The 14,331-nt window shown below is 40.8% G+C and overlaps 1 protein-coding gene across 2 annotated transcripts; it reads right to left on the reverse strand.

Annotated features, from left to right (window-relative positions):
• Positions 1-1,147: 1,147 nt before the first annotated feature.
• LOC311243663 (platelet-activating factor acetylhydrolase IB subunit alpha1-like) lies at positions 1,148-10,723 on the reverse strand. 2 transcript variants are annotated; one of them, XM_084332981.1, is made up of 6 exons: positions 10,663-10,723; positions 10,248-10,358; positions 9,637-9,726; positions 2,773-2,889; positions 2,464-2,586; positions 1,148-2,327 (listed from the first exon to the last, which is right to left on the reverse strand). In XM_084332981.1, the coding sequence occupies exons 2-6, from the start codon at positions 10,329-10,331 to the stop codon at positions 2,064-2,066; spliced, it is 678 nt and encodes a 225-aa protein (XP_084189107.1). In that variant the 5' UTR covers positions 10,332-10,358; positions 10,663-10,723; the 3' UTR covers positions 1,148-2,063. The 2 variants fall into 2 exon arrangements, with proteins under 2 accessions (XP_084189107.1, XP_084189108.1); XM_084332982.1 differs by having other exon boundaries at positions 10,671-10,693.
• Between the last annotated feature and the right edge of the window lie 3,608 nt (positions 10,724-14,331).

Genomic DNA, 14,331 nt, shown 5'->3' on the forward strand with positions numbered 1-14,331 from the left:
GTGGCACCCTGAGGCAAGCAGGACAACCTTCCCACCGACCGGTCCTGGAGGCGGGCTGTGCTCCAGAACCAAACACTGAAACCACAGAGCAGCTGGACCTGGAAACGGGCTTTCTTTGACAATAGTGCTTTAAGAAGAATACATTTTCATAACCCCCCCCCCCCCAATTCATGACAGGAATATTTCAGATTTTTTTAAGAAGGAATCATCATGAACTGTGTTCACGGCAGGAATATTTCAGGTTTTTAAGGATTTATCGTGATCTGGGAGTCATTTCAGTCCATCGTTTTGGTTCTGGAGATATGGGAAGTGGAAAATGATTGTTTGAGCAATCCTGCGTTTGTTAGCAATCCGGGTGGTGGAAGTCAGTAGGGACACGCATTTATGACGAATCACATTTACGATAAATCCTCTAATAATCTATATGTAGTCTATATTATAATCATAATATATATGTTATGAAGCTGTTTGGAATGTGCCTTTTAAGAGACATTACTTATTGACCTCCACTAGCAATGCTAACAAATGCCAATAATATCCAATTTCCATATCTTACATACGGGGGTGGGGGGAGGGGTGTTCTTTTCCTTTGCCGTTTTTTTCTTTTTTAATGCTAGTTCACATTATAGCAATACTAGAATAAAAACCTGATTTGGGTGCAAGGCCTCATAAAGTCAGCGCTCCCTTCACTGTCTATGGAGCAGCCGTCTATGACATCCCAGTGACATCACTGATTGGAGGACTCTCACAAGGAGAACATACTGTACTGTATGTGAATTCTTAAAAGTAGTTCAACTAAATATTTCATTTCTTGCACCCAGACCCAGGATGTTTCAGCTAAATAAAAATCACAAAACCAAGAGTTTAAACTGAAAAATAGAAAGAAAAACTTGATGAAAAATACAAACAGAAATACAAACAGAACTAACCGAAAAAATAAGTCCTTATAAGACCAGTTGCCATTCTAACTTCATTAGTATGGTCAGTTCTCAAAGTACAGTCCTCGTTTGAGATTGAACACCTGAAAAGGTTCATCGTAAAACTGCAATAACCTTGACCAAGAGAAATCCATCTGCATCAATGACCGGCTTGAATGCTTCCACAATAAGCTGAATTAATGTCAACAAGCAATAAGGAATGCCCACCATTGTTTTGGCTTTGTGTTTAATGCATTCTACACGTCACAGAACCAGCCATCCCTGAAGCATCACTCGAGGTCAGTAACACAATCCTCATTCAAGAAGTTCATAAGCAGTTTAACAGTGAAGTAAGCCTTGACAGGGGTCTAATAGACCATTACGTTTTATAGGAGATTGAACTTGAAGCACAAGCGGCAACAGATATACCCATACAACAACACACTCAAATACATAAAGTATCACATCTTGGCAGCAAAACAAATTTGTTCACATCACAACCCTTACTCTATAACACAGGATTAATTGCAGCAAGGAGCAAAAGTAAAACAATTATCAAATATCAACATTACAATCGAAATACAGCGAAAACAGATACATTTTTCCATCTTTCCAAGCAACTCACCATTTGGACAAACAAAAACAAAATATTTGGTCATTTGAACGTAATGTAAAGTTACGTAAAGTTCAATGTACAAATTAAGTCACAGCAGGGAGAATAAACTAAAATTGCAAATAAATGTATGGTATTAGATCTGACGAATCAAAACCATTGGTCTTAAGAGATTTCTTACTAAATATGTGAGGGCAGTTCTCATAATATTCTATACCTTAGTTTTACCAGACATATCCTGGTATATAGTGCATCACATCTAACTTGCGACTGCAGCATGAACGCAAAAGAGTTTATGGTCCCAAGAATAGCAGCAGTGGTCATGAACCCTGGACATGGAGAGGAGTTGTACCAAACTTACTTCGGTAAATATTTGATTTCAACCCATTAACCAAGGTCTTCTTGACAAGGTAATAACACAACATGATGCTCACCAGGAACAGGGATGGGGACCACTGCAGTAGTGCGTTTAGTCTGTGAGTTGGTCTTTTGAGGCGGTCAGTCCGCACACATGTGTGGTTAGTCGCCAGTTCTCAGTTCTCGGCCGGCTTCTTCTCCAGCATGGTCACCAGGCGGTCATGTATGGCTTGGCACACGCCCTGGTAGCCCAGGGGGGTCAGGTGGAGGTAGTCATACATGTCCTGGTGGGAAATGCTTCCGTCAGAGTGGACAAAGCCAGGGTCCACATCGAGCTGGAAGGCATGAGGGAGAGAGGACACAGCCTCCTGGACCAGCTTGTTGACCCTGGCATTCCTCTCCCGCAGAGGGTTGGGCATCTTACCCCTGGGCAGAATGCCCTGGGGAAACAGATCAAAAGGAGACATTTATCACTATTATCAAAGCCAACCAAACCTCTGACACCCCATGTCAAAATGTCCCCCGATACAGAAACATAGCTGTTGGTGTGATTAAAAGGATGACAGAAAGACCTACCAGTATGATGGTGCGGGCATGGGGCAGCCGGTCCTTGATGACTTGGACAATGGCCATGAGGCCTCCACAGACCTGTTCTGCAGTGTGACCATGATTATTGGTGCCTGCCCATAGTACGACAATCTGGACACAACACAGGAGTACATAAAGTAAATCAGGTCAATATATCGATACGTTTGGTATTCCAGTACTTCAAAAAGGAAAACTATGATTAGTCTAATATGTAGGTGTATCATTCCATTAAATCATCAATAACTTAAACTTTTTTAATTATTAAATAAAACAGGCCTATAGTGCCTCTGAATTTACCTTTGGGCTGATGTGCTCTAACTCCCCATTGCTCAGTCTCCATAGTACGTGTTGTGTCGCATCCCCACCCACCCCAAAGTTGAGGGCATGGAGAGGAGAGAACATCTCTCGCCATACCTACAAAATGACAAGACATGGGGCCCAAGAAAGTCACATGCTGCTGATAATGAAAACTGAACAAGCATCACAATTCCCTCAGACTAACGGCAAATGTCCAGGTGAACTACTGGTACAAGCAGTGCTGCATATGGTAAATCAATACTAGAAAGGTATCACAATACCCTGCGATTAAAAACAGTACAATACTCCATTTTATTAGTACTGGTTTAAGAGTGGCAGTGTTTTAATAAGAGCCGTATTTCACTGTTGCAGGGCAGACATTGTCAGTAATTTCGCAGTAAATGCGAGTGGTGCGTGGCGGTCTCAGCTATAGATATTCCCAACAGCTAGGAGTAGGTAGGCTGCACTAACATTAGTTGGCTAATGCTCATTACATGACGTACCGTTGCCCGGGAGATCAAAAGTTAGTTTTAGTCTATGTTAACACTTTCAGTGCCGGCCATTTAACATTGAAAACCCTGTTGAATGCCAGCACCCACTTCAATGATAGCGTTGTGAACGCATTATTCTCTCTCTTAATTTATGGCTATGTGTCTAATCTGCCCGTCGTTTATCAATGACTTGTTTGCGGTCAACATTGTCGAAACGGATTGTTTTTTTATCGGTTCATTTTCGTTTGATAGCATTTTGAAAAGCCCTCGTTTTCAAGGAAAATATAAAGATTCCGTGATAAAAGGCATTTACTGGAATATTCTAGAATACACAAACGTTGTAATTTTCAGCCTATTTATGAATAGTTTTCAAATAAACGCTAGATTATCGATAGTATATGTGTTTCTCAGCACGCTATAGAGGCGGGCTGAAAAATCGATTCTCTCATTTCCTCATCAGCGATCACAGACACACAGGGAAAAAGCTTATATCTCCGTGAAAACAGGTCTGATTATCCTAAGACTGGTAAAATAGATTCCTTACCTGAGATCAGATGTTATCCAAAAAGATTATTCCAATTCCTGATCGCCATTGCAAATATCTATCACGCTTATTGATTAGTGTTGAGTCCTGTAAATACATAATCCACACGTTTTCCGGGCCGGTGAGCACAATAGATTCTTCAGATGCCTTGAGGGAAAAATAAAATGAGGAAACTGACCACTCCCCCTGCATCAGTCTAAACTAATGGGGTGCAGTACCACAGGGAGAGACGATAGGGGGCAGTATCTTCCCAATTGAGCTCAGAGAGACTCTGCAGCACTAACCCGAGGCTTGATTGATGAAATATGAATTCAAACCGGCAATAAAAAAAAATACGGCAAACAAACGATATATGTCGTTGGCGGGAACTCAACGGTCGGCATGAACTAACGACAAAACGCGTGGCTGGCATCCAAAGTGTTAATGTTCAGCTGTGATAATGAAGCAAATAGTGGGAACCAGCAGGCACATCCCTAGCCTTTATGTGCAGTGTAAACATATCACTTTTCCCAAGAAACCTTCTTGACCTTTCAAGGTAAGACAAACTACGATGGCTAAATCCCAGATTCCTAGTTTGATTGATTGATTGAAAACTTTATTAACAGATTGCAGAATGGGTACAATACAGTACGGCTCAATACACACAATCGTTAACACTTTGAATGCCCATCACGAGAATTCTCGTGAATTTTTTTTTATTCTGAATTCATATTTCATCAACCGAGTCTACCGTTGGTAAACCAGCTCCACCAGGCGCTCAGATGTGAAAAAAGCGCCCCCTATCGTCTCCCAGATGGTAATGCACCCTTTTGGATTGGACTCAATGAAAATGGATGAGAAAAAAAAACTCCGGAATCCACATTTTACTTCTCACGCATGTAACCGGAGCCGATCAGATTCATTGTGGACTCTCAGCACAGCGTGTAATATGTGTTTTACAGTATACCCGTTGGATCAATAAAAGGATCGATTTTTGGAATGGCGATCAGGAATTGGAATAATCCATTTGGATACCATCTGATCTCAGGTAAGGAATCTATTTTACCAGTCTTAGGATAATCAGACCTGTTTTCACGGAGATATAAGCTTTTCCCCTATATGTGATATGGCTGTTTGACTGTGCGAGCGATCAGGAACTAAGAGAATCGATTTTCAGCTCGCGGCACCAACGTGCATACGTACACATATACTATCGATAATCTAGCATTTATTTGAAAACGATTCATAAATAGGCCGAAAAATTACAACGTTCTAGAATATTACAGTACAGGGATTATTTTTTTCCCCTTGAAAATGAGGGCTTTTCAAAATGCTATAAAACGGAAATGGACCGATAAAGAAACAATCCGCTTCGACAATGTTGACTGGAAAATGAGTCATTGATAAGCGACGGGCAGATTAGACACATAATTTAAAATATAGATTAGGCGATATTAATGCTAACATTGAAGTGGATGGTGGGCATTCAAGCACTAAATGTGCGCCCCCTGCTGGGCACTGAAAGTGTTAAGGGGATGCAGACCAGAGAAAGACTTTCGTCTTGTTTACATCAGGGTCCCCCATTTTCAATTAATCGTAACATTTATGACATACACAACAGATAAACAGTACGGTTACATCCAGACATTTATGTCATACAAGATATACAAATATACAGTACTGTTTAAGAGACAGTTTCTAAAAAAGAGTATATACATTTGAGGGGGAAGAAACTGTACATTGGAAGGGGTTGGGTGTAGGGGTGGGACAACACATCGATCCAGATCGATATATCAATCTATTATCAATGATCAAATAGGATCGATGCAACGTAAAAAGATCGATTCATATTGCGATACTCTTATTTTGAAAATCCCCTCGTGAGCATATCTGCCCGGCTGGCTGCAACAACAACAGTAGCTCAGCGCAGCTCAGCGTGTTTAGACGTTAGACAACATTGCTTCAGAGTCCGCCTATTTTGCCCGAAATAAGTGACTGTTGTTTTTTTCCCCCACAAGGGGTCAAATGCATCTAACATGCTTTCCATCCTCGCCATTCCTTTATGCCCACGTCGCGTTAAATACCGAAATTAACGTTGCGTTAGCGTAAGCTAACTAAGCTAAACTGATAGAGAGAGCAGCAGAGGTCCACTAGGGACTGGGAAGGAGGGGGGGTTACTGCATTCTCGAGATAGCCCCACTAACAGGATCTGGCTGGTACTGCACCTTCTGACTCCCAATATGCCTTTTCCAGCCAAAATACAGCACTGTGATAGGATTTGTATTAAAAACAATAGATTGTTTTTCATTTAAATGTCTGGAAGAGATCAAAAATGAAAATGTCATGATATTTCCATTGCCTTTTTTTGTTTTAAATGTTACTGATTGTGTTAAATGGGCATATAATATCGTCTCATATCGATCGAAGGCACCTGAATCGAATCGTATCGAGGCAGACTTTGTGATATCGGAAAATATCGTATCGTTGTCCAAAGAATCAATATCGTATCGTATCGTGATGGAACTGGCGATTCCCACCCCTAGTTGGATATTTACAGGGGCCAGTTTTGAATTGCAGCCTCCCGTAGGTGCTCTTTGAGAGCGGTTTTGAAGGTGGGTAGGGATTCAAATTTTTTTACGGCTGTGGGTAGGGTGTTCCACATCGATGTGGCATAATTGCTAAACGTGTTTAGTCCCTTGTTTGTGCCGAATCTAGGTTGAACATGATTTGTGGAACTCCCTCTGGTGTTGTGGTCGTGGTATTCACTGACCTTTGGGAAGCATTTCGACATGTACATGGGTACCTTAGTGGTGTAGTGTATCTTGTAGACCAGGCCCATTGCAAGCTGCTGTACTCTGTCGTCTACTCTAAGCCATCCTAGGTTGTCAAAATGGGCAGGGGTGAGGTGGGTTTTAGGAGTCAGGTCAAGCAGTAGTCTGACCAGTTTGTTTTGAGATGTTTGTAATCTTGTTTTTAGTGTCTTTGAGGTGCTTTGGTACCATGAGGTGCAAGCATAGTCGTAGTACCCTTGAATGAGTGCTCCTGTTAAGTCTTCAGGGTATTCTTGTTTACCAGAGAGGAGATCCGGTACAAGTTCAAGTAAATGTATACAATAATACAGTATTAATCAATTGTACAATTAATAAAACAGCTCAAACATGTACATACCTATCCTGTTGTTAATTGTTTTATCCATTTATTTATGTCATGTCAGGACTGCCATCTAATATATTATTATTCCATTACTTTTCCTGATGTTTTAGGTTTTTGCTGTGGTATTGTTTCAGTATCGGTATTAACTCATTCCCCGCCATCGACGAGTATACTCGTTATTGGGCGCCAATCGTTGAACGCCAACAACAAGTATACTCGTTATTTCTTTTATTCTATATTTCTATTCATTACAGGCGCACGGACTCTGGGTTAACATGGGGAATCCTCATGAGAATGTAAAAGTGCAATACCGGCCGCATCACGCTAGACGGCGGTATCGAGCACCCTTTCTACACTTGTATCTTTGTCTGTGGGACTGCCCCAGGTCTCGGGTTTCATTTTTCCTTGTTGGGCGAGGCAAACGGTTGTCCCGGTTCCATCGAAGCGCGTCAAATATCTCCGATCCATATGTTGCGGTGAATTATGCCGTCGACATTAGATATACCAGATGGTGATCAAACAATTGGAATATTCTTTTTGGATTACTCCCGGCCATAGGTAAGGGCGATTTGATGTAAATTTTTGCTTGATCCTGCAATGCTTTCATACTGATCGGGCTGATAACCGTTTTTAGTGTTCAATGTGAATATCTGTTGCAGCTGCACTGTTTTCCATGAAAATACCAGTTTTTTTTTTAATTCTTTTTTGATTACAGAAAATTATCACTAAAGTGCTATATGTTGCAGCTGCACTGTTTTCCATGAAAATACCATATTAGGATAAGTTTGACCATTTCTCAAAATCTGAAAATCATTATTTAATAAAACACAGAAAGGGATCACCAAGTTACTCTGGATAAAAAAAAACTTTACAGACAACATTGAGACAAAGCTTCCTGACACATCTCCATCCAAACTCTTGGAAGAACTCATTGAAATCTCATCTGATACCACCTGGAGAGCTAGTTTCAGAGTGTGGTGCTGAGTACCAAGTATCTCATGATGCAGCAGTTAAGGTGTTGATACCATTCAGCACCACATATCTGTGTGAAGCTGGCTTTTCATCCATGACAGCTCTGAAAACAAAATATAGGGCCAAGTTGAGCCTTGAGGATGACATGCGTGTTGCCTTGTCAAAGATCTCCCTGCGTATTGACCGTATTATTAGCCAGCAGCAGCAGACCTCGCATTGAGCTAGAAATGTCCACTGAGTGAACGAGTGCTTATTTTCTGTATTTATTTATATTTTTTGAGAAATGGTAACTTGGTGATCATTTTCTGTATTTAAAAAAAATTAAGGCTGTCAAATATATCGCGTTAATATCGCGTTAACTCCCGATTCTATTAATGCCACACATTTTTTAACTCAAGATTAACTAAAAAAAAAAAAATAATTTTACTAGACTTCACTCAGGTGTATTATTGATGCTCTCATTGATACTATGTTTGGTTTCTGAAGTGTGTGTGTGTGTGTGTGTGTGTGTGTGTGTGTGTGTGTGTGTGTGTGTGTGTGTGTGTGTGTGTGTGTGTGTGAGATATAGAGAGAGGGGGGTGAGAGAGATGAGGAAGGGGCAAAAGAGAAAAAGAGCTGGGAGAGTGTGTGTGTGAGGGAGAGAGGGGGGTGTGTGATTAATCAGCCCTTGTGTGTGTGAATGTAACAAGTTCCTAACGTTTTCTTTCCCCTATTATTTCATGCACACTTTATTCATTGTTTTAAATTATTATTTTCTTTTAAGTTATTTTGTGCATCACTCTGTTTTGAATTTTATGCAAATTTGCAATGCATGAGGGTCAACCTTTTGTGTTAAATGGCTGCACAAAGCAAGCATTTGTTGACTCGCATGTTGATAAGAGTATTAAAACTTGGAACTTGAAAAAGATCTGTTTAAGGTATAAAAAAAAATAAAAAAATAAAAATGCGATTAATTTGCGATTAATCGCTAGTTAACTATGGACAATCATGCGATTAATCGAGTTAAATATTTTAATCGTTTGACAGCACTAAAAAAAATACATGATTTTCTGTTTTTGAGAAATGGTCAAACTTATCAAAATATGCTATTTTTATGGAGAACAGTGCAGCTGCAACAGATAGCACTTTAGTGATCCTTTTCTGTATTTAAAAAAAAAATACATGATTTTCAGTTTGAGAAATGGTCACACTTATCCAAATATGCTATTTTTATGGAAAAGTGTGCAGCTGCAACAGATAGTACTTTAGTGATAATTTTTTGTAATTCTATTTAAAGAAATATGCTATTTGATTTACTACTACAAGCAGTGTAATGTCAACAGTACTAAGCCATTTAGACCTGAAACACCTGTTAATAATGCATTATATAGCCTGCATATACACACAAATGTGTTTCCCGGTTTCTTAAATAAACATTATTTTGAAAGCAAGCACTTTTGTCATCATTGTAGCAAAAAAAATCTCTCAAAAGCGCAATAATATCACTTATCGCAATAATTTCTGGGACAATTAATCGCCCAGCAAAATGTGTTATGGTGACGGGCCTTAACGTTTGGCAATGCGACCACAGGGCCCCCCGACTAACCCCGGCGCTGAATGAGTTAAGATATTTTAGGAAGGTATCATTTAAAAGTCATACTTCTGGTGTGTAACAACACTACATACAAGTGAAAGTATCTGCCATGTATCACAGAGTTCAAACAAAGTATCAAATGTAAGGGTTACCCCAAACTGATGCATAAGTTGAACAAGAGAGTCTCCGACAAAAAGGACATCGGGTTCCTTGTCTTTGCTGTCAGACACAAAGCCGTTGTGCTGTAGAGAATTAGAGTAAGGACAGAGATTATTACACACATGAAAAAGACAAGTTGCATTCTACTGACATCTACTGATCAGGCACAACATGCAAGAATGAATGAATGAATGAATGAACGAACGAACGAATGAATGAATGAATGAATGAATGAAAACTTTATTTAACAGATTGCAGAATGGGTACAATACAGTACGGCTCAATACACACAATTGTTAAGGGGATGCAGACCAGAGAAACACTTGTGTCTTGTTTCCATCAGGGTCCCCCATTTTCAATTCATCGTAACATATATGACATACAGATAGACAGTACTGCTACATCTATACATTTATGACATACCAGATTTGCAAATACAGTACTGTTTGTACATGCATGACATCATAATAGCCCCAAAACGAACACTTAAATAAAATTCCAGACCGATTAATTATGATAAATATAATATTATTATAACATAACAGTGTGTACCGCAACAAACAGTGGGACAACTCCGAATGATAATAATATTATACACACTGACCAAAGACATCCATCGTCCATCTCCCTGGGTGTCCAAACAAGGAGTGGGTGTGGCAGCGGGGTTCGAGTCTTCTGCACTCATCATTCACTAGGCTAAACGGCGAAATGGTGTCTGTGTTGAGAAAACAGTAGCGTTAATAATGACTTTCTGCAACCCCACAACAAGGTGCATCGAATTAGACTAAAAAATGTGCAAGCGAATGCTTTTCTGTATCAGTTTGGGTGCGGAGATTGCAGAACCACGAGATGTAACGTGACGTTTTGCTAGCTAAAACAGTCAATTGACATGTACAAGAAACCCAACAAGCAAGATATTGTCATGACATAAGTACACTACTATTGTCTATTAAAATGTAAAACCCTCATTATCTCCGTACATTGTCAAATATATAGTATATAGGCAATAAAGACCATACCAAAATACCGTAATGTTGGCTCCTGTCATTCAGTTCCTGAAATGTCTCCACAGCGGGATCTACCATTGAGCAATATGGGGGGACATGTAAAACGTATGGTGTGTGTTGTACACACATTTTGGCATTGATATTAATATTGCTTGACATTTAGCTAGTATCTATCCGTATTATATAATCGTGTTCAGCACAAAAACTAAATTATAACAATCAATTCAACGTAATACAAATAGAATGTATACAAACATTTACCTCCTTGACGATGACAGTGGAAGCGCCCTTTACGTGTGTTCATGAGAGTCCACGCTGCGGTCCAGAATCGAGAAGCATGCAGCCGCAGAGCCGCAGAGCCAGCGGCGCTCTCAGGTCCCCAGACCCCCAGACCGCCGGACATGAGAGCGCCGCTGGCTCTGCGGCTCTGCAGCTGCATACTGTTGCCAGAATCCCATCATCACCGGAGGTGTGTGTTGCCCAGTGATGCCTTCTGAATGTAACGAGAACCAACTGTACGATTTTTTTGGGTGAGCGTTGCAATAATGTTGATATGCATTGGTAGTCAATAATAAAACGTAATATGCTGACAGGAAGTTTACTTTTATTTGTATTATATGATATGCTGTTGTGGACAGGTTCAATTAGCGTTAACTAAATAGACTTGAGCATACTTTTTTTTTCTTTACATGTGCATCAAGTTCAGCTGGACGTTGCTGTCCACACAGGACACAGCCGTTAGTTAACATTAGTCCACGTAATTAGCGGTAAGCTAACCGTAGCTACAGATATGCGTAAGTGTCTTACTGTTTAATCTAATTAACGTTAGTGATTGATTGATTGATTGAAAACTTTATTAACAGATTGCAGAATGGGTACAGTTACAGTACAGTACAGCTCAATACATACAATTGTTAAGGGGATTGAATTGAAAGACTTTCGTCTTGTTTACATCAGGGTCCCCCATTTTCAATTCATCGTAACATATATGACATACATGACATACAGATAGACAGTACTGCTACATCTATATATTTAATTATGACATACCAGATTTGCACATACAAATACAGTCCTCAGTGAAGTGGTGTTAGTTCCTTAAGGTGCATTACCTTTGACTACCATTTCCCCTCTCACACATATATGATACATTTCTTGACTTTTTACCATCCAGTTCATCATGAGCCATCCACTTGCCAGAACCCACAAGCAAACCCACAAGCAAAATGTACAACCTAAGTCTACAGGAAAAAAAGGGTTACCCAATCACCACAATCTGCAAGTGTTCAAGCCTTCATAATAACATGGATGGACAGTACAGCCATAATCAGAAGATGAAACGACGGAGGACACGCAAGGAAAGGAGCCAGATGCTAGGTTGTGGGCGAGGAAAGTCAAATAGCCAATCACATCACCAAAGCAGCAAAGAAAAGGCACATTTTCATAGCTGCTGCCTAAGTAACTCTCATTGCACTTCAAGGAGAAATGAGACGGATGCTCAAGTCTTTCCTACTGCCCAGGAGCCCAGCATAATCACAGACAGCCGTCTGATAGGGCACCACGGCCTATTCAACCATGAGGCGAAGTCCCTCGATGTTGAGCGCTTGATAAGTGAGCAGAGGAAGCTGGAATGGCTTGGAGAGCCAAAAATGGCACAGAAAAAAAAGATGACCGCCTTCAATCCTTTTCCAACCTCTTCTCATCCCTCTCATTGCTCCAGTAGTGATGCTGTGGTTGCTGATAATACTGAGGGTGCGCTAAATGAAAATAAAGCAGACTTGATTACACATAACACAAAGACCCAGGAGAAAGACAATTCAACCTTTCAGTCTAACAGCCAGGGATCACTTATCACACCAGGACAAGGACCGTCTCACCAGCTAGATCTTTCATCTGAAATTGATAATGTCATCTCATTTATGGACTGCCCCTCTCGTGTATTGACGACTAAAAGTAAGAAAGCCAAGCCTGTTGTATCTGGAATGGAGAGAGAGTTACTGCTGACTCCTAGTAGAAAAAAGAAACATATGAGGCTAGTGAATGAGAAGATAATGGGGCAAATGTATTCCCATAATCCTGAGTGCACCCCTAAGAACCAGGTTCCTCAACACCATGAAACACAGACCTGTGGTGCTAGCCCAAACCCAAACCCACTTACGTTTTCCAGCTCACCCATAGTTGCAACCAGTGAGAGCTCTGACACACAGCAGAGAAGTGGTCTTGACAACATGTCCAACTCTGTCAGTAAAGTGGCAGCACGTTTGAGTTGTTCGCTTCAGCTGCCACTTCTAAGCAGAAGAAATTTGGTGGAGGAGAGCAGGGAGGTGCTGTTGCAGGCTCTGAGGGAAAGACATGGCCCCCTGCTTCAGGATAATCTACTTACTGTGCAACGACACCTCAGCTTTGGCACTGGTCCTACGAGGCCAGGCCAGGGGCAGGACATGGGACGATTCCTTATGGATACCACTGGTGAGTGGCCTACAGGTAAGCAGTGCAGGCTGTATGGCATTCAGATTATCATACACTGGTTTTAGACAGACACACTGAAATATGTTGGTGGAACAAACTTAACTTTTTGACTTACCAGCCAGGCAGATTTTTTACCAGCCAAAAATTATAAATAGCTTTTTAGTATATCGCCATGTGTTATTATTACTATAATACTCTCATATGCTATTTTCAATTAATATCATAAACAAAATAAGGAATATTAGCATAATTCTGAGTGGACTGAAGGAATGAGTCAGCGTTAATAGTTTTAAATGCAAATAATTTATTGAAACATAGAAGTGGGGTCGGTTGGGACACACAATGGGGGACCCTGATGTAAACGAGACGAAAGTCTTTCTCTGGTCTGCATCAGTGCATCCCCTTAACAATTGTGTGTATTGAGCCGTACTGTATTGTTTGTACCCATTCTGCATTCTGTTAAATAAAGTTTTCATTCATTCACACTGTTTCAACTCACCACCCCTGCATCATATTGTAGTCTAGTCTGTCTTCAAACTTCCACTCCTCTCAAAACTTTTTTATATTTGAATATCAACATTATCTGTCCATCCTCAGTAATCCTCAGTTTACTATAATAATACTCCTGACTGACTTTGTCGTCTTTCCAAACGCACGCACACACACACACCCTTTCCCCAGTCCACACTGTCTGCTGTTCTCTATGGCTCTGCCTCTGATCAGGATTAGCTTGTTAGCTTACGCTAATGTAACGTTCATTTCGGGCGATGTGGGCATAAAGGAATGGCGACGATGCAAAGCGTGTTAGATGCATTTGACCCGTTGTGAGAGAAAAAAAACACCACAGACTTATTTCGGATCGCAAAATAGCCGCACTGCTGTGTAGCGCTGCTCCTCTGCTTGACCGACCTGCGCCGCAGACAATAGCACGGACTGGGCGGATATGACTCGTCGAGTTGCCACAGGGTTTTTTCAAAATAAGAGTATCATATGAACCGAACGTTGCTAGCTGACGGAGCCATAGATATTAGGCTTGTTCGAGATGGATTTCGGTTTGCCTCGACTAGTAGCCGAGAGTAGCCGAGTGAAGCCGGGGGAGGAGTTAAAAAGGCGGACACTTTCGATTTCACGAGAGCCTCTTGCCTAGTCTCGCATGGCAGATACGCTTTCACGTCACCACACACACATTACACACCTGTCCAGCTCATTATA

The sequence above is a fragment of the Notolepis coatsorum genome (genome assembly GCF_963971535.1).
Source record: "Notolepis coatsorum genome assembly, chromosome: 17".
Lineage (NCBI taxonomy): Eukaryota > Metazoa > Chordata > Actinopteri > Aulopiformes > Paralepididae > Notolepis > Notolepis coatsorum.